Source organism: Phoenix dactylifera, chromosome 5 (genome assembly GCF_009389715.1).
Source record: "Phoenix dactylifera cultivar Barhee BC4 chromosome 5, palm_55x_up_171113_PBpolish2nd_filt_p, whole genome shotgun sequence".
Taxonomy (NCBI): domain Eukaryota; kingdom Viridiplantae; phylum Streptophyta; class Magnoliopsida; order Arecales; family Arecaceae; genus Phoenix; species Phoenix dactylifera.
This window is the reverse complement of record NC_052396.1, coordinates 14,237,935-14,258,115: the sequence shown is the minus strand read 5'-3', so window position 1 is coordinate 14,258,115 and position 20,181 is coordinate 14,237,935. Positions and strand designations below refer to the sequence as shown.

The 20,181-nt window shown below is 40.2% G+C and overlaps 2 protein-coding genes across 3 annotated transcripts; one reads left to right on the top strand and one right to left on the bottom strand.

Annotated features, from left to right (window-relative positions):
- Positions 1-1,072: 1,072 nt before the first annotated feature.
- On the top strand, positions 1,073-2,675 carry LOC120110901 (glutathione S-transferase F10-like). Its single transcript, XM_039126864.1, has 3 exons — positions 1,073-1,417; positions 1,512-1,566; positions 1,649-2,675. Exons 1-3 carry the CDS (start codon positions 1,193-1,195, stop codon positions 2,110-2,112), a joined length of 744 nt encoding a protein of 247 aa, XP_038982792.1. The 5' UTR covers positions 1,073-1,192; the 3' UTR covers positions 2,113-2,675.
- On the bottom strand, positions 2,577-19,184 carry LOC103723493 (thiosulfate sulfurtransferase 16, chloroplastic-like). 2 transcript variants are annotated; one of them, XM_039126866.1, is made up of 7 exons: positions 19,032-19,184; positions 18,861-18,959; positions 18,674-18,781; positions 18,464-18,537; positions 3,403-3,473; positions 3,259-3,312; positions 2,577-3,016 (listed from the first exon to the last, which is right to left on the bottom strand). In XM_039126866.1, the coding sequence occupies exons 1-7, from the start codon at positions 19,091-19,093 to the stop codon at positions 2,942-2,944; spliced, it is 543 nt and encodes a 180-aa protein (XP_038982794.1). In that variant the 5' UTR covers positions 19,094-19,184; the 3' UTR covers positions 2,577-2,941. The 2 variants fall into 2 exon arrangements, with proteins under 2 accessions (XP_038982794.1, XP_038982793.1); XM_039126865.1 differs by having other exon boundaries at positions 18,674-18,787; positions 19,032-19,183.
- Between the last annotated feature and the right edge of the window lie 997 nt (positions 19,185-20,181).

Here is a 20,181-nt window from a genome sequence, read left to right as displayed (position 1 = left end):
GATTGCTAGGACTGTCAGTCCTTGTCGGTACGTATCGATTAGTTCCTTAGTCAGAGGCGAAGTTGTCCATCTCGGTCGGTTGGCTCCTCGGCTATGGCCAAAATTGTCTGCCTCAATTTAGACCGAGGTTGTTGAAGTCGGTATGGTCCGAGGTCGACGTGTCCAATAGTTTTTCTATAAGCAGTCATGATATATGCTCCTGGAACCATTCCATGCAGAGTTGGCATAAGCCAACCTCTCTCTTTAAACCCTCTGCCTTTTTCTTTATTTCTTTTTCTTTTCCTTTAACATTTTGTAGCAGTGAAGCAATGCATTTTGCCTCCCATCAGCCATATTAAAGCCGCCCCGCTCCACCACCTACCTACAGATCACCTTGGAACCGAGAAGACTCGTAGTGCACTCCTCCATCATCCTCGTTTCCACCCAATGGCGACGGCGAGTGTTCAGGTGTTCGGTTGCCCAACCCAGGGGCGGCCCAATACATTTGGGGGCCTAAGGCAAATCCAATGAATGAGGCCTCTTTTTTTTAATAATATTTTTTTTAATAAATATAAAATATTTAAAAAAATGATATAGAAATAGATAGCTATCAAGTATACTATTTCAATAAAGATATATAAATTTAATAAAAATAGGTAAAATTTTTTTTTAATTTAATATAATTTTTAAATGAAAGTAAATAAAAGTAATTGCTCGAAAAGAAAGGCCATGAAACTGATTAATTAACTAAGATAATGCTTGACAATAGTGTTTACCATGTCAAGCAAAAGCCGAATAGGAAATGGTTATCTCATGCCACTTCATTGTCAAGGTAATAAAAAAATTGCACCTCTCTATAAGAGAAAGTAGGGGCATTATGGGAAATTCACTCCATCCAATAAATAAAAGTCCCATCCCACCGTCTCCCCTTCAAGTGAGTACCCAAGCAGCAACTGCAACATCACAGCACAGCAACCATTCAACTCCCTCTAGCTCCTTTTCTCTCTCTACCACCCAAGAGGGGAGAAGAAACCGAGAGGAGAAAATTAAAAGAATCTCCACCCTCCAAGAAAGTCCATCTCCGATCCCCCTATCTTTCTTCCCGATGGCCCAGCTGGATCAGGAGTAATGTGAGGGAAGGAAAACCAAGACCAAAACCAAAAAAGAGAAGGGATGAAAGATAAGAGTGGAAGACGAAGGGGGGAAGACGAGAATGGAAGGAATGAGTATTTGTATAGCTGCAGCATCTTCCGGTGGGGGCCTTCCCTGGGCCGGGGGCCTTAGGCGACCGCCTCAGTCGCCTAAGGCTCGAGCCGGCACTGGCCCAACCTGGCCTGAGGTTGCAAGGGTACTTGCATGCCTCTTCGAGAAGGATGTCGAGTTCCAGCTCATTCGTCCCAACAACTACAAGGGCCTGAAAAGGATGCCTAGCCTCAAGGTAATGGCTCTAAACTTACATATATAAATAGCTTCGCATTATTCTCACTCGAGCATGAATAAATATAACCAATCAGCTCTATTCTGTGTCGCAGGGCCCACGATTCAAATTTCGTCAGGGCGGGGAAGAAGGGAAGATGACCCTCGTCGGTAAGAAAAAACATTAGCTAGCTAAGTCAGCCGCATCCTGACAGCCTTAGATCTTGGATTGGTGGCATTGTTTTGATTGCAGACTCGAGGAAGATATGCCGACGCATTACGGAGAAGTATGTGGACGAAGGGAACAAGGACCTTCTGGGGACCGGCACGCTCGAAAGGGCATCGATCGAGCGATGGCTGCAGACCGAGGCTCGGCGCTTCGACCCCCCAAGCTCTGCTCTGGTGCTCCACCTGGCATTTGCGCCCCTCATGGAGCTGGAGCAGGACAAGGAGGAGATCGAGCAGAACAAACAGAAGCTGAACGAGGTGCTCGACACGTACGAGAAGAGGCTGCAGGAGACGAAGTTCCTGGCGGGGGACAAGTTCACGCTTGCTGACCTCTCGCACCTGCCCAACGCCCAGTTTTTGGCGTCGAACGGCGAGTGCCGCTCGTTGATCAGGTCGAGGAAGATGGTGAGCGGGTGGTGGGATCAGATATCGCTCCGCCCCTCATGGCAGAGGGTCGTGGAGATGCAGCAGGAGATCCGGGTTATCTGAGGATTCGACCATACTCTGCTTTCTTGCTTTCTTTCAGGGTGTTTGAATCAGGTATCTTTAACTCCTTGTGTGTGTGTGTCATGTCCCCGATCCGAACTCTGCTTTCTTTCTTGCTTTCTTTCTTGCCTTCTTTCAGAGTGTTTGAAATCAGGTGTCTTTAACTCCTTTTGTGTGTGTCACGTCCCCAACCTGACTGAAGTCGAGGAACGCGATAATCCCACGTTGGATAGGGACCTACGAGCAGTGCAAGATGACAAGCAGGATAATAAACATAAATTTTTATTTTTTTTGAAATTTTCAAGACTGGGTAATTCGAATTTCAGAGCATTTTTCAAGAAGCTAAATTTATAGGGTAAAGCTGATGGGTTGCAGAAATTAAATTCAAGAAGTTATCGAGTCTTCTGCATTTTCCTCTACCTTTGTTTCTTAATATTGCAGTGTATCATCTAGCCCACCATGTCGGATTGTTCAACAACTAAGATTTCCCTGGAGCAACTTTCATGTACTTAAAAGGGACTCCTTTTGTCCAGCAAGCAGCTTAAACAACCCAATTACTGGCAGGATACAAATAACATAAGGCATAACAATTTTTGCCTCCCTAACCGATGATACTTTCGGTAACTCATCATATTTACCTTTTTGTGTAGATGGCTTTTATCGTCTGCAAATGTATCGATTTGTGTACAGCTTATGCTCAACACCTTTCTTTTTCTTTCCCCGGCGGCCTCATTCTGCCTGTCCCTAGTACTGTGTATCCATTAGCTAACCAATTCACCAAAATTAGACTGCTAGAAAAAGTATACAGATGCATAGGCCTGCTAGAATACAGTTATTGCTCTGTCGGAAGTCCATTCTGTACCCAAGCTGAATAACCACCAGCAATGTCAGTGATCCCAGTAAAACCCTGCAGAAAATGAAAGAAATGTTACTGAAGTGAACTGCAGCATTGTATAGATGCACACAACAATGCTACAATAAACCATATGAAGCTTTCACTGATGAGCAATTTTTTTGCAAATGCTACAAGGCAGCGATGATGTTTATTTCTTGACATAAAAATAGTGCCTGCATCTCTAAGACCTGGGATTTGCCATAAGATAATGGAGTTTATGCTCTACAGCACAGAATCATGTCACTAATACGTACTGCTGATGAAAGTTCGGTTGCAGCCATTAGCGACCGTTTCCCACTTAAACAACCCTAGAAAGTGAAGGAAATAACAAGATGGATAAGCTAGAAAGCTGACAAAATGAAGTATAGCATGAGTGAGAAGAATCTGAGCAAACTCACAACAATTATTGCATCATTCTTCTCAAATACTGAGGATACGTCCTTTAAGAAGTTAGGGTTCTTGGTCATCCCTATATCAGAAGGTAAAACACAACTGTCAAAGGGGAGAACATGCAAGCAAAATAATTACAAGTCAAATTAGCCAAACATGAGAAAAACAAGAGCGATAAACAGTTTCTACCATTTATTTTGTTTATCCAACAAATTACTCCCAACAATCACCATACAACAAAGTAAAATAATGGTAAACTATAAATTTGATAGATGACTATAGCTGACGAGTATGCTAAACAAAAAAGGGCAGCTCAGTGCACGAGGCTACTACCGCTGCGACCTCTGGAAAGGGTGAAAGAGAGCAACCATGGCACCAAGGCTCACCTTACAGTGAGTATGCTAAGCCTAGGAAAAGAAATATATTTCTAATTATCCAAGTACACACTTTACAAACAAAGTAGTTCTGTCCTCTCTAGCTGCCAAGGTTGCATTTGAAAGCAAAATAAAAGGGAGTAGAAGCCGTTTAACCCAGTTATTCCACCCTTTTCTAGCCAAACATTCATTGAAGCACTTCGATTAAACCATTTCTTTGGAAGGATAAAATGGGTATTTCAAAAAAGTTGGTACACAACTTTTTGCCTTCCAAACCCATTTACCCCACTTAACCCAAGAATACCGTACTCTATCATGTAGGATGGGGTAATTTATTCTTGGAGTAAAGAGTAGGAGAAAGCCTATTTACTCCAAGTCACCTTGCTCCACTTCCAGACACAGCCCAAGAGAACAGAAATCTCTATGCTTAAGGATAATTTCCTCATTAATGAGAACAAACCAAATACTTTTCACATTTTCATCCTTCAAGGACAAACAGGAAAATTTGTACGAATATATAATAGTTAGGGATTGCAACTTCAATCCTTTGAGGAAGTTAGGTTATGTTCTCAGCTACTTGATCCTGTCAATGAGTAGCATACCAAGGTACAGGAATTCATGAAGCCATAATATGTCAATCAACATATTTTCAGTTGGTCGATCTTCATTTCCTGACTATAAATTGGTCCATGCCTAGCAGATTTTAGTTTCAAAAACTCATAACTACACTATATAGCACATGTCAACACAAAATAATCCCGTAAGAATACACAAGTAGATATTGGGCAGGTAAAAGGGTATATAAAGTCTTTTTAACAAAATAATGGTATCCAAAATATTCTGAAGTCATATCTTGATATCAAAAATGATGATGATGACAACAGTGATGGTGATGGTCGTGATTTGCAAACTCTTCTTGGAATCAACTAGTTAGTGAAATATGTACAAAAAAATGGTGTCATACTATTAACACTGACAGATGTAGCAGCAGTAACTAAGTTAACATGATATATTACATACCAGCATATTATAGATTGGAGTTATTCTCCTAGCCTGGCAATTTAATATAGAGTAGTTGTCTAAATTATTTGGTTTGCTCCTTTTTTTTGGTCGGTGCTATTAGTATAGTCTCTTGATCATTCCCAGGTGAAATAACTGTAAAAAAGAAGTATCACACTATTTAACACTGACAGATGTAGCAGCAGAAACTCCATTTACATTCTTTATTTAGACTTTCTTTCCTGCCATCCCGACCAGTTGGCCATACCGTAGTGTGAGCACCATTATTGGAATTGGAGTCTCTCTTTCAAGCACATTACATACCAGCACATTATAGATTGGAAGCATGTTCTTAACCTGGCAATTTAATATAGATTAGTTAGCTAAATTATTTGGTTCGCTCATCTTTTCTTGTCAATGCTATTAGTAAGGTCTCTTAATCATTCCCAGATCTTAGGAGGAAAGTAGGTAGTGATGGAACTTATGGACCCAAAAAGAAATGGAGACCCTATACCATGAGATGAATCTAACAGGACCAATGAAATTACGCAAGGATACATGCACTGGGCATACCCACCTACATCAGTCAGCACAACACCACAGCAGTCAGGATCCGATAGTCGGCAACACCATGACCATTATTGGCAAATCAATCTGAATCACCACAAACCAGCACCAAATACAACTTGGTACCTTATTGTGGTACCATAAATCTGCTTTAGAGATTGGTCAGAGCGTCTGGAGAGACGAAAGAATTATTATCAATTTGTATGTGCTTATCCTGCCAAATTGTGGCATGCACAGTGTCATTTTTTTCTTCCATTTTTAAAACCATAAAAGAAGACATTAATTTACATGCACAATATTATGAACTAAGCTTTTGATTTTTGCAGAATTGCAATGGGCATTCACAAAGAAAGTTGCTAATGTCATGCTTTCATATGTCCTATGTGTCCTTGCTCTAAGGTATGGTTTTGTTCTTGAAACATACCGTACTAGAGAGTCATAAGTATTATTGTTAAAAAACCCCGATCATGCCGCTGAAATTTAAAAAAATTCAGATGCAGCGGAAGAGGCATGCGCAGGATCAACCGTTCATCGCATGAACGTTGTTCAAAACCGTTCGTAGATAGATAAGGATTAAAAACTTTTAATCTAATTAGAAGATCAGATCTTCACTTTGTGCAGGTAGATGATCACCGCAAACTGAAGTTCGTGGTTTAGGATGAAGGTTCGCTTGAAGCCGTTCAAGTGCCCGGCCTCTGCGGGTATCCACACGAAGCAGAGGACCAATCCAAACGCTCTAATTTTCCCGGGGTGCTAGCTCCCTTGCAGAGATATGTTTTGATGGCTGATCTCCTCTCTTTCAATCAACCCTTGATTGTGCTAGAGAGGAGGAAGAAGAAGAAGGGATGATGAAGAAGAATCAAAGCATCTTGCTGCCCTAGTCTTTCCTTGCGTTGGATGAAGCAAAGGAGGAGGGAGCAGGCCGCCAAGCTTCCTTTTTCCTTTCTTCTTGCTTGCGGCTGAAACAAGGGAAGGGGAGAGGGTGGCCACGGCACAAGAGGAAGAGGGCTTCTTCTATTAGGTCAGCCTCCAAAAAACTCCTCTTAAATAGCATCTAGGGCTCCTACAAATTAGGAGCCCTTGATCCATTACCAAGAGGGGCGCCGGCCCCTCTTGTGTTGCCGCACCAAAGAATCAAAGGAGGAGGGACATGAGCCCCTCCCTCTCATATTGCCCTAGTCCTTCTCTAAGGAGGATTAGGTAGCCCCTATTTGGTTTAGTCCTAATCTAATTAGGGTTTAACCAAATCATGAATCAATCGGGTTCAATCTATGCTAGTTCTAATCCAATTAGAACTTGAATGAACCATGACTCAATTGAACTCTTCAATCCTAACCCAATTAGGAGTCATGTTGATTCATGAGATTAATAATTAATTAGGACTTAAGAAACCCTAATCCAATTAGGACTTATTTAATTTTAGTCCTAATCCAATTAGGACTCTAATTTGAATCCGAAGTCCTAATCCGATTAGGACTCTAGGAATCCTACTCCAAGTAGGAATCCAATTTTAATTCAAAACTCCTAATCTAATTAGGATTGTAGGAATCCTACTCCAAGTAGGAATCCCAGTCCTACTCCAACTAGGATTCCCAGTCCTAATCCAATTAGGACTCTAGGAATCCTACTCGAAGTAGGATTTGTGTTTAAGTCCAATTAATTAATTCCATTGTTCCTTCTTCAACTGAATATCAATCGAATTGATTACTTGTGATTCCTAATCACGATTCAACCATCGGATCGGTCAATACTTCTAGTGTGTGTGACCCCATAGGTTCTACTCTGACTGGTAGTGAGATATATTATGATCTCTATCACAATATCATTGAAAACTCCTTTCAATGGATTGGAACGATTCCAACTCTACTCTTTAGGGTTTATCGATCATCGAGATAATCCCTGTGAGTCCCACCATCCACCAGTGACACCTAGCAGCATGTAGTGGCTACCCAGTAGAATAGAATGATGAACCTCTAGGTGCAGTTATCGTGTGATACAGTCCTACTATCGTGGATCCCTACAGGACAGAGGTCATGGATAACTCGTCAAACCCCTTCGTCTGTCATATGTCAAGATTTATTCGACTCGAGTTCGTTAGTGGAAAACTCTTTCTCCACTTTATATTACTGCCCTGGCCAAGGTCTTAGAACTCAGTCTAACAAATCACATAGGATCACTCCTCTTCTATCAAGGTCGATAGATTCCATGTAAGTGCATACCCTACTCCTACAGTGAACTTACTGCAGCCAATCTACACCACAAGGACCCATATGACTAGAGACTATGTATACGTGTAGTCAAACTACAATAACCTCACTGTGAGTAGCTGAAGCACCGCAGGTCAAAGGATCAGTCATACTACTGCAACATCAAGCAAGTCACTGACGAGTGGATAGACATCCAAGTGACTTCTTGTCTTGGTCACGCTCAGTACCCTTGTTCTCTAACAAGCACCTGCACTATCACTTCAGTGTCCCTACACTGTGGACTCAAGTCTCGTCCATCCAGAAGGAAAGTGATCTGTGCACTGATCGGATCGATCACCGTCCTCGTGATGATCCATTGATTAGGAGCATTTAGAAATTAATCACCAATGATACATGGCTCAAATTCTCAAATCTTGAGAATATGCATCATCATCTTGTTAATTTCTTGGACGATTCATAGACACATAAATAATATGAATGAAAAGATGCCTTTTATTTATTTAATAATAAATAGTCAAGTACAAAATTATGTCCCTAGAATTAACAATGTGTCAACCAGATTGGCTTCTAGGGCATACATCTAACAATCTCTCACTTGCACTAAAGCCAATCAGTCATATATCTAAGCCCCATCTTCTCAAGGTGGGCTTCAGTCTTTTGCTGACTTAGCTGCTTGGTGAACGGGTCTGCCACGTTATCCGCGGAGTCTACTCTCTGCTCCTTTACATATTTCTTCTCAACATAGTCGCGTATGAGGTGGAAGCGCCGCTCAATGTGCTTGGACTTCTGATGAGACCTTGGCTCCATAGCTAGTGCTATGGTGCCAATGTTATCGCAGTAAAGTGTTATGGCATCTAATGACATTACACCTAACTCTGCAATGAACTTTTAACCAGAAGGTTTCCACTGCACCCTTAGATACGGCTTAACATTCAGCTTCTAAGGTAGAATCTATAATGATCGGTTGTTTGGAACTCTTCCAATTTACTGAACCACCATTGCACATATTCTGATGTAGACTTTCTATCATCAATATGTGTGCATCCTTCTACCTTCAACTCTGATCTTCTCCCAAAGACCAAGAACATGTCCTTAGTTCTTCTCAAGCACTTAAGACTGATCTTCACAGCTATCCAGTGCTTCTTGCCTGGATCTGATTGACATATGCTCGTGACATTCACAGCATGTGCTATATCAAGTCATGTACATAGCATGCATACATGAGGCTCCCTATTGCCGATGCATAGGGTATCTTGCTCATGCGTTGAATCTCTTCAGATGTGTTGGGGCACATCTTCTTGGAGAGATGAATTCCATGCCTTAGGGGTAAGAGACCCCTTTTAGAGTTTTCCATGCTGAACCTTTTCAGCACTTCCTCTATGTACATCTTCTGTGATAGGCCAAGCATCCTTTTAGATCTATCTCTATAGACCTTTATTCCCAAAATATAGGATGCTTCCCCAAGGTCTTTAATGAAGAATCTTTTTGACAACCAGACCTTGACCGAGGTTAGCATGAGAATATCATTCCCTATCAGGAGGATGTCGTACAGTACGAGAAATACGACAGCACTCCCACTAACCCTTTTATAAACACACGGTTCCTCTTCGTTTTTGATGAAATCAAACGTTTTGATTGCGTCATCGAAACGAGTGTTCCAACTCTGAGATGCTTGCTTTAGTCCATAGATGGACCTTTGCAGCTTGCAGACCTTGTGATCTCCATCACTGGAAGTGAAACCCAAAGGCTGTTCCATATAGATATCTTCATCAAGATATCCATTCAGGAAAGCAGCTTTCACATCCATCTGCCAGATTTCATAATCATGAAATGCTGCAATGGCAAGCAATGTTCGGATGGATTTTAGCATGGCTACAGGTGAAAAGGTCTCCTGATAGTCAATGCCTTCGCACTGACTATACCCTTTCGCCACAAGCCTTGCCTTATAGGTTTCTACCTCTCCATCCGAACCTATTTTCCTTTTGTAGATCCATTTGCATCCAATAGGTACAATACCTTCTGGTGGATCTACTAAGGTCCAGACTTGGTTGGAATGCATGGAGTCTAACTCTGACTTCATGGCTTCCAGCCATTTCTCGGAATCGATATCAGATATCGCCTCGTCGTAGGTTTTGGGATCTTGTGTATGATCCCTATCTCCCACTAGGAACATTTCCTCGGTATCCTCTTCTAGTATACCTAAGTATCTATCGGGAGGATGGGAGACCCTACTAGATCTACGAGGTGGTCGAGGGACATCGTGTACTGGCTCTGTATGAATGGGTTCGATAGAATCCATGACTCGTTGCTTTTCAGAGACTTTCTCTTCAAGCTCAATTTTCCTCCCACTGCCTCTATCAAGGATAAACTGGTTTTCCAAGAAGATGGCATGACGGCTCACAAATACATTGTGATCCTCTGAGACGTAAAAACTGTATCCTAATGACTCTTTAGGATATCCTATAAAACAAGCACTTATGGTCCTAGCCTCTAGTTTGTCCGCCTGTAGTCTCTTGACGTGGGCCGGACATCCCCAAATCTTGAGATGACCAAGACTTGGTTTCTTACCATGCTATGTCTCATACGGTGTGGTAGGAACGGATTTAGAGAGAACTCTATTCAACAAGTAAATAGCTGAAAATAGGGCATCTATCTAAAGAAACAAGGGTAAATTAGTGAAGCTCATCATGGACTGGACCATATCAATAGAGTCCGATTCCTCCTCTCTGACACTCCATTGAGCTGAGGTGTACCAGGAGGAGTCCATTATGAAACTATACCATTCTCCTTGAGATAATCACGGAACTCTCCATTAAGGTATTCACTTCCTCGATCTGATCGAAGAACCTTAATAAGTTTTTGTGTTTATTTTTCTACTTCATATCTAAGCTTTTTGAACCTTTCAAAAGTTTCATATTTGTGTCTCATACACATATCCATACCGTGAGTAATCATCGGTAAAATAAAGTAAAAAATTACAACCCCTAGCCTGCGCATCGAATGGGCCACACACATCAGTGTGTATTAGGGTAAGTATTTCAGTGGACCTCCCTGTGTCCTACAAAGGATAATTTGGCCATCTTTTCTTGAAGGCAGAATTCACAAATCAAATATGACTCGAAAGTCAATGAGCCCAAAAGCTCATGTTTCTCCAATTTGTTTATTTTGTCTTCTCCTATATGGCCAAGCCTGAGGTGCCATAAATACTTTAGATTTATCTCATTTTTGGATCTATTAGATCCTATGGTATTCACTGTTTGCTCAGATATATTCACAGATACATCGATATGTATGTGATAGAGACTGTCAATCATATAACCATTTTGAATCAATTTAATTTTCAAATAAATAAAAATCTTTCTGTGCTAAATAAAATACAGAAATCAAATTTCTGCTAGCAATATGTAACAGTCCCTAAGTATCCTGAGCATATCTGACAAACCTTCTGAAGGTCTGTCACCCTTCATGTTCTTTATGCTTCCCATGTATGTAGGACAGTTCCTCTTCCAATGGCCGTCCATTATGCAATGGAAACACTTTTCCTTGCAATTGGCCTTTTTCTTGGAACTTCCTTACTTGGTGTTTTCTTAGTCTTCTGCTTCTTCGCAGGCTTCTTCTTCTTCCAAATAGACTCTCTCTTGAAAGTAGAAACCAACTTGACAGCGAAAACAATACCCCTTGAACTTCTTCAAGGTCCCTAAGGTAGTTACCAATTTATTTAATAATTTTATTTTAGTGCATACAACCTTGTTCATATGGTAGTTTACTATAAACTATTCATATGAAGCTGGAAGGGATTGCGGAATCAAATCCGTTTGCAATTCCTTGTGCATGGTCATGCCAAGCTTCTCAAGCTTCTCTAAGTCCTTTATCATGGTCAAACCATGATCATGGACAGACTGCCCATCGTGCATCTTGGCTTTGAAGAGCCTCTTGGACACTTCAAACCGAGCTGCGTGACTCTGATCACCATACAACTCTTGCAGGTGATTTAATATGTCCCTGGCAGTCTTCATGTTCTCATGCTGGCATTGTAATGCATTGGACATGGATGCCATTGTGTAGCACCTAACTTTATTGTCATTGTTCGTCCACTTAACAAGCGTCTTACGCTGATCAGTGATCGGACGGATTGGTAACATGGGAATTCCATGGTCTAGCATATACCCGAATTTCTCACAATTCAAAACTATTTTTGAAATTTGCTGAGCCAATCTTTATAATTGGGTTTGGTCAAACAGTTGTTCTATAGGATATGAGTTAAGAGTCTAGAAGCTGACTTTATAATCCTTAGAGAGTAAAGATTCTAGTTAGACTTTTGTACTTGATCCTAATCTGTTCTAAGGTCTTTTAGAACAAATGTAACTCCCACTATTTTCTCGAATTCCTCACACTCCCCTGGTAGGAAAACGAAAATCCCACACGACTAGGATTTCTAGTGGGTACTGCGGTCCCATCGATTTACATGCCACCTCTCCTAACAGTTATTGGTGACACATAGATTGATGAATGTACAACTCTTGTACAATGCTTCTCAAGCATGTTGCAGTGTAACTTGGTCTCTAAGCCATGAAGACCTCACCTAACAGTTATTGGTCCCATTTCTTAGTTAAGTCAGACCCACCGTATAACCGTAGAAATAAAGTTGTCATTGGATCCTCATCTAACAATTATTGGTGCCCAACCCCACCTTTACTCTACAACATCTCATGTCTATAGAGAGGTCCAGCCCCCCGATGCAACTTGACCACTGTATCCAGCCGAGACAAATCAACATCAGAAAGACCTTAGCAGCTCTACTACAGTGGAAGACCTATTGACTTAATATTGGTTAATCAGGTCTTAGTGTTTGCAACTTGAGCTCTTCATAAGAGGTAATCGAACAATTGGCCAGGTAAGCAGGTGGGAGGCTCCCCTCACTCAGAGAGTAAGGTCCTAATTAAGTAACCACCTTTCATGCTTTCCTAGACACCAATTAGATCAATTAATCTAATATGACTTGCTCATGTCGGTTCTCTCTCGACTTGATTGAGGAGGTTTTAATTTAGGTCTCAATTGGGTTTGCTACATCACATGTAAACCTATCTACCCGACTCTCATTCACATCACATGCAAACGGCACATTGCAGGCAGTTATAATCGCAGCAATAATTAAAGCTAAACTTTAAATAGGTGATGATCATGGATTCTAGTTAGGTCGTATTACAAGCACATGCACGTCAATCGATCAACTGGTCTTCAACTCTTGAATTGGTTCCAAGCCTCCTTGATTCGATCCTTAATCAACTCTTGATCCAATCGCCATCAACCGCTTAGATCACCTGTTCATCTCATGCCTTGTCTTCAACTTGATCGTTGACGTACATCACATCACAAAAATACAACCAGATGTAAAATAAAAATAATAATAGATTACATCTCCTTTTAGGAGGCACGCAGGCCTCTCAAAACATCAAATAAGATGCATGCAAGCATCTGAAAAATTACATGACATCACAGATCGCATCGCAGGTCATTACATTTGATACCAAAAGGGTTTGAATCCTATGATCATCACCACATGCAGCAATTATAATTTTCAGATCTGAAAACTAACTGATTATCTCATGACATAGGTTGCTGATCATGCTAATCATGATTCTAAACTTTGTAATCTCATTAACAATGCAATTAGAATCATCATCTTATCACATAAAAATCAGCATGCAAAAATCAGCACCCTAGAAAAAAATCTGCATGCAGAAAATTTTCAGCATGCATAATCTTTCAATTTTCAGATCTAATAAGCCTACTAATAATTAATCCTTATCTTAATCTACGAAGCCTAGGCTCTGATACCACTGTTAGAAAACCCCGATCATGCCGCTGAAATTTAAAAAAATTCAGATGCAGCGAAAGAGGCATGCGCGGGATCAACCGTTCATCGCATGAACGTTGTTCAAAACCGTTCGTAGATAGATAAGGATTAAAAACTTTTAATCTAATTAGAAGATCAGATCTTCACCTTGTGCGGGTAGATGATCACCGCAAACTGAAGTTCGTGGTTTAGGATGAAGGTTCGCTTGAAGCCGTTCAAGTGCCCGGCCTCTACGGGTATCCACACGAAGCAGAGGACCAATCCAAACGCTCTAATCTCCCCGGGGTGCTAGCTCCCTTGCAGAGATATGTTTTGATGGCTGATCTCCTCTCTTTCAATCAACCCTTGATTGTGCTAGAGAGGAGGAAGAAGAAGAAGGGATGATGAAGAAGAATCAAAGCATCTTGCTGCCCTAGTCTTTCCTTGCGTTGGATGAAGCAAAGGAGGAGGGAGCAGGCCGCCAAGCTTCCTTTTTCCTTTCTTCTTGCTTGCGGCTGAAACAAGGGAAGGGGAGAGGGTGGCCACGGCACAAGAGGAAGAGGGCTTCTTCTATTAGGTCAGCCTCCAAAAAACTCCTCTTAAATAGCATCTAGGGCTCCTACAAATTAGGAGCCCTTGATCCATTACCAAGAGGGGCGCCGGCCCCTCTTGTGTTGCCGCACCAAAGAATCAAAGGAGGAGGGGCGTGAGCCCCTCCCTCTCATATTGCCCTAGTCCTCCTCTAAGGAGGATTAGGTGGCCCCTATTTGGTTTAGTCCTAATCTAATTAGGGTTTAACCAAATCATGAATCAATCGGGTTCAATCTATGCTAGTTCTAATCCAATTAGAACTTGAATGAACCATGACTCAATTGAACTCTTCAATCCTAAACCAATTAGGAGTCATGTTGATTCATGAGATTAATAATTAATTAGGACTTAAGAAACCCTAATCCAATTAAGACTTATTTAATTTTAGTCCTAATCCAATTAGGACTCTAATTTGAATCCGAAGTCCTAATCCGATTAGGACTCTAGGAATCCTACTCCAAGTAGGAATCCAATTTTAATTCAAAACTCCTAATCTAATTAGGATTGTAGGAATCCTACTCCAAGTAGGAATCCCAGTCCTACTCCAACTAGGATTCCCAGTCCTAATCCAATTAGGACTCTAGGAATCCTACTCGAAGTAGGATTTGTGTTTAAGTCCAATTAATTAATTCCATTGTTCCTTCTTCAACTGAATATCAATCGAATTGATTACTTGTGATTCCTAATCACGATTCAACCATCGGATCGGTCAATACTTCTAGTGTGTGTGACCCCATAGGTTCTACTCTGACTGGTAGTGAGATATATTATGATCTCTATCATAATATCATTGAAAACTCCTTTCAACGGATTGGAACGATTCCAACTCTACTCTTTAGGGTTTATCGATCATCGAGATAACCCTGTGAGTCCCACCATCCACCAGTGACACCTAGCAGCATGTAGTGGCTACCCAGTAGAATAGAATGATGAACCTCTAGGTGCAGTTATCGTGTGATACAGTCCTACTATCGTGGATCCCTACAGGACAGAGGTCATGGATAACTCGTCAAACTCCTTCGTCTGTCATATGTCAAGATTTTTTCGACTCGAGTTCGTTAGTGGAAAACTCTTTCTCCATTTTATATTGCTGCCCTGGCCAAGGTCTTAGAACTCAGTCTAACAAATCACATAGGATCACTCCTCTTCTATCAAGGTCAATAGATTCCATGTAAGTGCATACCCTACTCCTACAGTGAACTTACTGCAGCCAATCTACACCACAAGGACCCATATGACTAGAGACCATGTATACGTATAGTCAAACTACAATAACCTCATTGTGAGTAGCTGAAGCACCGCAGGTCAAAGGACCAGTCATACTACTGCAACATCAAGCAAGTCACTGACGAGTGGATAGACATCCAAGTGACTTCTTGTCTTGGTCACGCTCAGTACCCTTGTTCTCTAACAAGCACCTGCACTATCACTTCAGTGTCCCTACACTGTGGACTCAAGTCTCGTCCATCCAGAAGAAAAGTGATCTGTGCACTGATCGGATCGATCACCGTCCTCGTGATGATCCATTGATCAGAAGCATTTAGAAATTAATCACCAATGATACATGGCTCAAATTCTCAACTCTTGAGAATATGCATCATCATCTTATTAATTTCTTGGACGATTCATAGACACATAAGTAATATGAATGAAAAGATGCTTTTTATTTATTCAATAATAAATAGTCAAGTACAAAATTATGTCCCTAGAATTAACAATGTGTCAGCCAGATTGGCTTCTAGGGCATACATCTAACAATTATATCATCAAAATTCATAACCTCTCTGTCACTGATTTCAGCAGCAAAAATCGTGACTTCATATTTTTGTCTAAACTCACCCAAAAGTAAAGGTCCTCATTTTCATTTTCTTTAGAATTGGACCATGCTCCAGGTTAAACGCCACTTGCACATCTTCCATTTAGGTCATATATAAGGTTAAAACGACAAACTCCATGCACGTATTTGGCCACGAAGTTAAATCTCATCATTGCTCTTAATGTTTACACAGTGGAATTTTTAGATTCCATGTCCATTTCTTATTTCAATTAGATAAAACAAAGAGGTGAATGCCATTATTTATATATGAATGTCCATACTTAAAAAAGGCCAAAAACTTTAGAACCCAGCCAAACCAAAGGTGATGTCTTAAGAATTTAAACAACATGATGAGCATATACCTTTTAATACTAAGGTAGAAGTTTTGGATCTTTTAACTTTTTTGGATCCTTTCGAACCAACTAAAATAATCCATATGAACATGGCTCAGGCTAGTACATGGCTGCCTTATCTCTGTTTACTGCAGAGAGAAAGCAGGTGAGAATTTCAAATATAGAAGAGATGAGATAAAGATCTTAAGGACAAAGTGAGTTATCAAGCTTGGTGCATCTGCAGCACACAGCTAGGTTGTGGATGCATGGTAGGGGTGTTGAAGATAGAGGCAACAATAAAGATCTCAAGGATGCAATGTGGTGAACCGGATGTTGGATGTGCATGTGTTTAGTCCCACATGGGTTGCATGTTAGAAAGATCTTAGATACTATAAGAAGGCCAAGAAATCCAAATAAAGTTCTGGCTAGCCTTTTTGAGTAAGGTTGTAGGTCATTATATATCGAATGAGAGTGGACCCTGCCCATGGCTCGTGTGACTAGGGAAGACTGTAGCATGGGCCCTTGTAGGGCTGGCCATGAGCCAATCATGGTTCCTATTATCCAGTGAATCATATTCCAAGATAACGTGAGAAGCCACATATTCAAGACAGCTTGAGAAGCCGAAAGGGAGGTGAGAGTCCTATCCCTTAGGTAGAGTCCGTTGGGAAATAAAGCATGCATAAGGCTTGGAAGAAGCCTTATGCTTGCCAAACAACCTTCAGAAAACAGACATAAACAGTAACAGTTGTGACAGACAAAACTTGCTTATACCAAGCGAACTATTCCAAGGGGAAGCTATTATAAGCTATTATTGGCATAAAGCTAACACTTATGCCTACTTTATTTCTTTTTTTTATGGAAGAAAAATGATCTCATCCAAAATCTATTCCAAAGATTGTAGCCGAACAAAAATTGGAATAACTCATGGCATAGTTATCCCCATAAACATAACTTTTGCTATTCCCATATTTCTCATTCCCAAACCAAACTTAGCTTTAGGGATGGGCGAATAGAAATCTTTCTAAGTAGGCCATGGGAAAGTTAGATAGAGTATTTTTCCAATGCCATATCTGACAAGAGTCTAGCTATGAGAAGGTACTCAGCCACAAATGAAAAATCCAAACATGCAACCTTATCCCATTAAAAATAATACAGATAAATTGTTTTATCTTAGTAACAATATTCTCCTACATTTCTCAATACCCAGCTTCCTTATCAACTCTTCTCACATATCATATGATCTATCACTCCATGTCTAATTTTACTAAGTAACACTAATTTCAAAAACAATTGCTAAAGATTCCACATAATGTAAACTTTAATACAAACTACCATAAACCCTCAGGACAACTGATCACCTAGTTGAAGTGAGATGGGCATTCCACTATCACACTCCTGATCCTACTTTTGGTCCCCTCACTTTTCCGCTTTTAAATAAGAACAGAATGGGTGTATTTTCAAATCAATCCCAACCCCTCTCTTGCGAATGTTCCTCCTTCAAAGAATAACTCTATATTGTTAGGGTTAGATGATCTTTGATACACACTGGAAATAAAAGATCCACTGGGAAGCAACGCAGGCCAGATAGACTTTGAGATTGGCTCAAGAAGCACGACGTTAATATTCAAGTAGTAATCAAAGCATGGTCCAATCATCTATCGCAACTTCAAGTTCGGATTTATTCCACCTTGCATCCACAGTGGATACCTCTATTTCTGCAGCATGGAGAAGATAATTTCAACCCAGAACATAACCAGCCCTTAGGGAGCCTCAACGTTAATGATGTTAACATGTATCGTGAGCTGGTTTTATACAATATACGGGTCATGCTCACATCTTCCAAGATTGTCCAAACATTATCAACTTAGACAAGGTGTTTCCAAGGGGAGAATATTGACACACACATGTGCATACATGTATAGATATACACATTGACAAACATATATACATACATGCAAGGGTGTCTATGCCGATGGCTGTTCTACACAAGTATTTATGTATATTATAGGACTCGTTAAGAAGAAATTCTCTTTGATAATAGTTTTTTCTATGCGAATTATGTTAGCTTTGCTTTCCGGTAAATTGTAGAGTTGATATAAATTTCACAAAGATTTTCTTGCATTCCACTGCATTTCTTTATAATTATTATAAATGCACAGAAGCACTTATCCCTGATCAGGACTAAAGCAAAGCAATAACTGACACCAATCAAGAGATAAATAACTAAACCTCCCCTGCTCAATCATAAAACAGAAAACAGGACATTAAACAATACATATTTCTAAAACAAAATATAGAGTCCATCCATCAGAATAATACAACAAAATCAGTGGTTTAAAATTCTCACCTGATCCAGACTTGAGCATGTACGGGATGTTAGTAGCTCCCACCGGATGCCCAGCTTGGAACTCCTCAGGCGTCCTACAAAACCACTCAAAGTAGAATAACATTCATTTAACTAAACCAAGATGCAGCACTTAACTACCTGACATGACAAGAAAAGCACTCTATTCTTTCTTTCCTCCTCTCTACACATTATTTCTACTTCAGAACCAACCTGACATCCAGGTACCGATGTCCATCTTGAAGGAGCTCATGGGCGACATTGACAGGCACCGATCGAGGGACTTCAACTGCTTCCGGACTCCCATCCGTTGACATCGACCTAATTCTGTCGACAATTTTTTGGCCACAACAAGAAACCAAAGAAGAAAATACAGAGGCGAACAGATTTATTCGAATACCTCAGAAAGATCGGGCGGCGGTTTGTAGCGCTGACGAGCACATTTGGGAATCGAAACTGCTGTCGCGAAGACAGGAGGGTTGCCGGCAATGGTATGGCTCTGCATGAAAGATGTAAGATGGAATGCCAAAGAGAGAGAAGGAGAAACTCGGACGGAAGAGGGATTACGGACCTCTTGAGGGATGATGGGATGTAAGGCGGGAGAGAGAAGCGAGTGAAGCAAGAAGCAGCCATTGTTTTTTCCTCCCGAAAAGAAGAAAATATCGGCTGGAGGATTGGAAGAAAAAGGAGAGGGAGGAGTGTCGATGGATTTGGATTGAGTCGCAAATCGGGTTGGGTCGGATCAGCCCAGATTGGGTATCGATCCGATTAAAAATCCATCAACCTAAATTCAATTTATTTATTAAATAAATTAAAATTTTAAATCTAAATCTAATCTATTTAGTAAACAGATAGTCCAATCCAACTCACATATAATCTAATTATTAAATAGGTTCAGTCAGGATAAATAGATTAATGGATTAGACGGATTTCAACAGATAAATAAATTTAAATAGATTAAACAAGTTAAATAGGTCAGATTAAATAGATCAAAAATAAATTAAGTAAGTTTCAAATAAGCTATGACCCAACTTAATTATTAAATAGGTCAAAATGGGTTTAATGGATCAAAGATTTGAACTTGAACCTAATTTATTTAATAAACAGATCTAGATGGATTAACCCATTTATGTTCCAAACTTGTTTATGTCAAATCCAAATCTGCTTTATGAACGGATTGATAGGCCAGGTCATAAATTGTCACCTATAGATTGGGAGCCAAGGATCAACAGCTATGTGCATGGTTAACGAGTAAATGGATAAACGTTCAGAAAGGGACAAATCACGGCTTTTCTACTACTTTCCCCAAGAATTTTTCTTAATAAGTTGTCGACTATAAATTACAAATTTACAATTGAGCTTGATAGTGTCTGGACCTGATCAAGGTTGGCTTCAAACTAATTTCAAGAAAGAAATTTGAGATCAAGTTTGGTCAATTTACTATTTGATCTATCATACTTTTTAACTAAGTTGAGCATGAGCCTATTTTAATTAGCTTGATGATCTTCATTTGAATTGAACTTGTGTGAAACATGTACAATGTTTGATTCAAATTTATTCAAGCTAAGTGCATGTTTGGTTGCAAGAGAGAGAAAAACCAATTAGTTTTACGAGAAGAATTTTTGAAATATAATATTTATTTTAAATGTTATTATTTTTTAAATAAATAACCTTTCGAAACGGATTTATTGAAATCAAATAAAACCTAAGTTCAAGTTTTA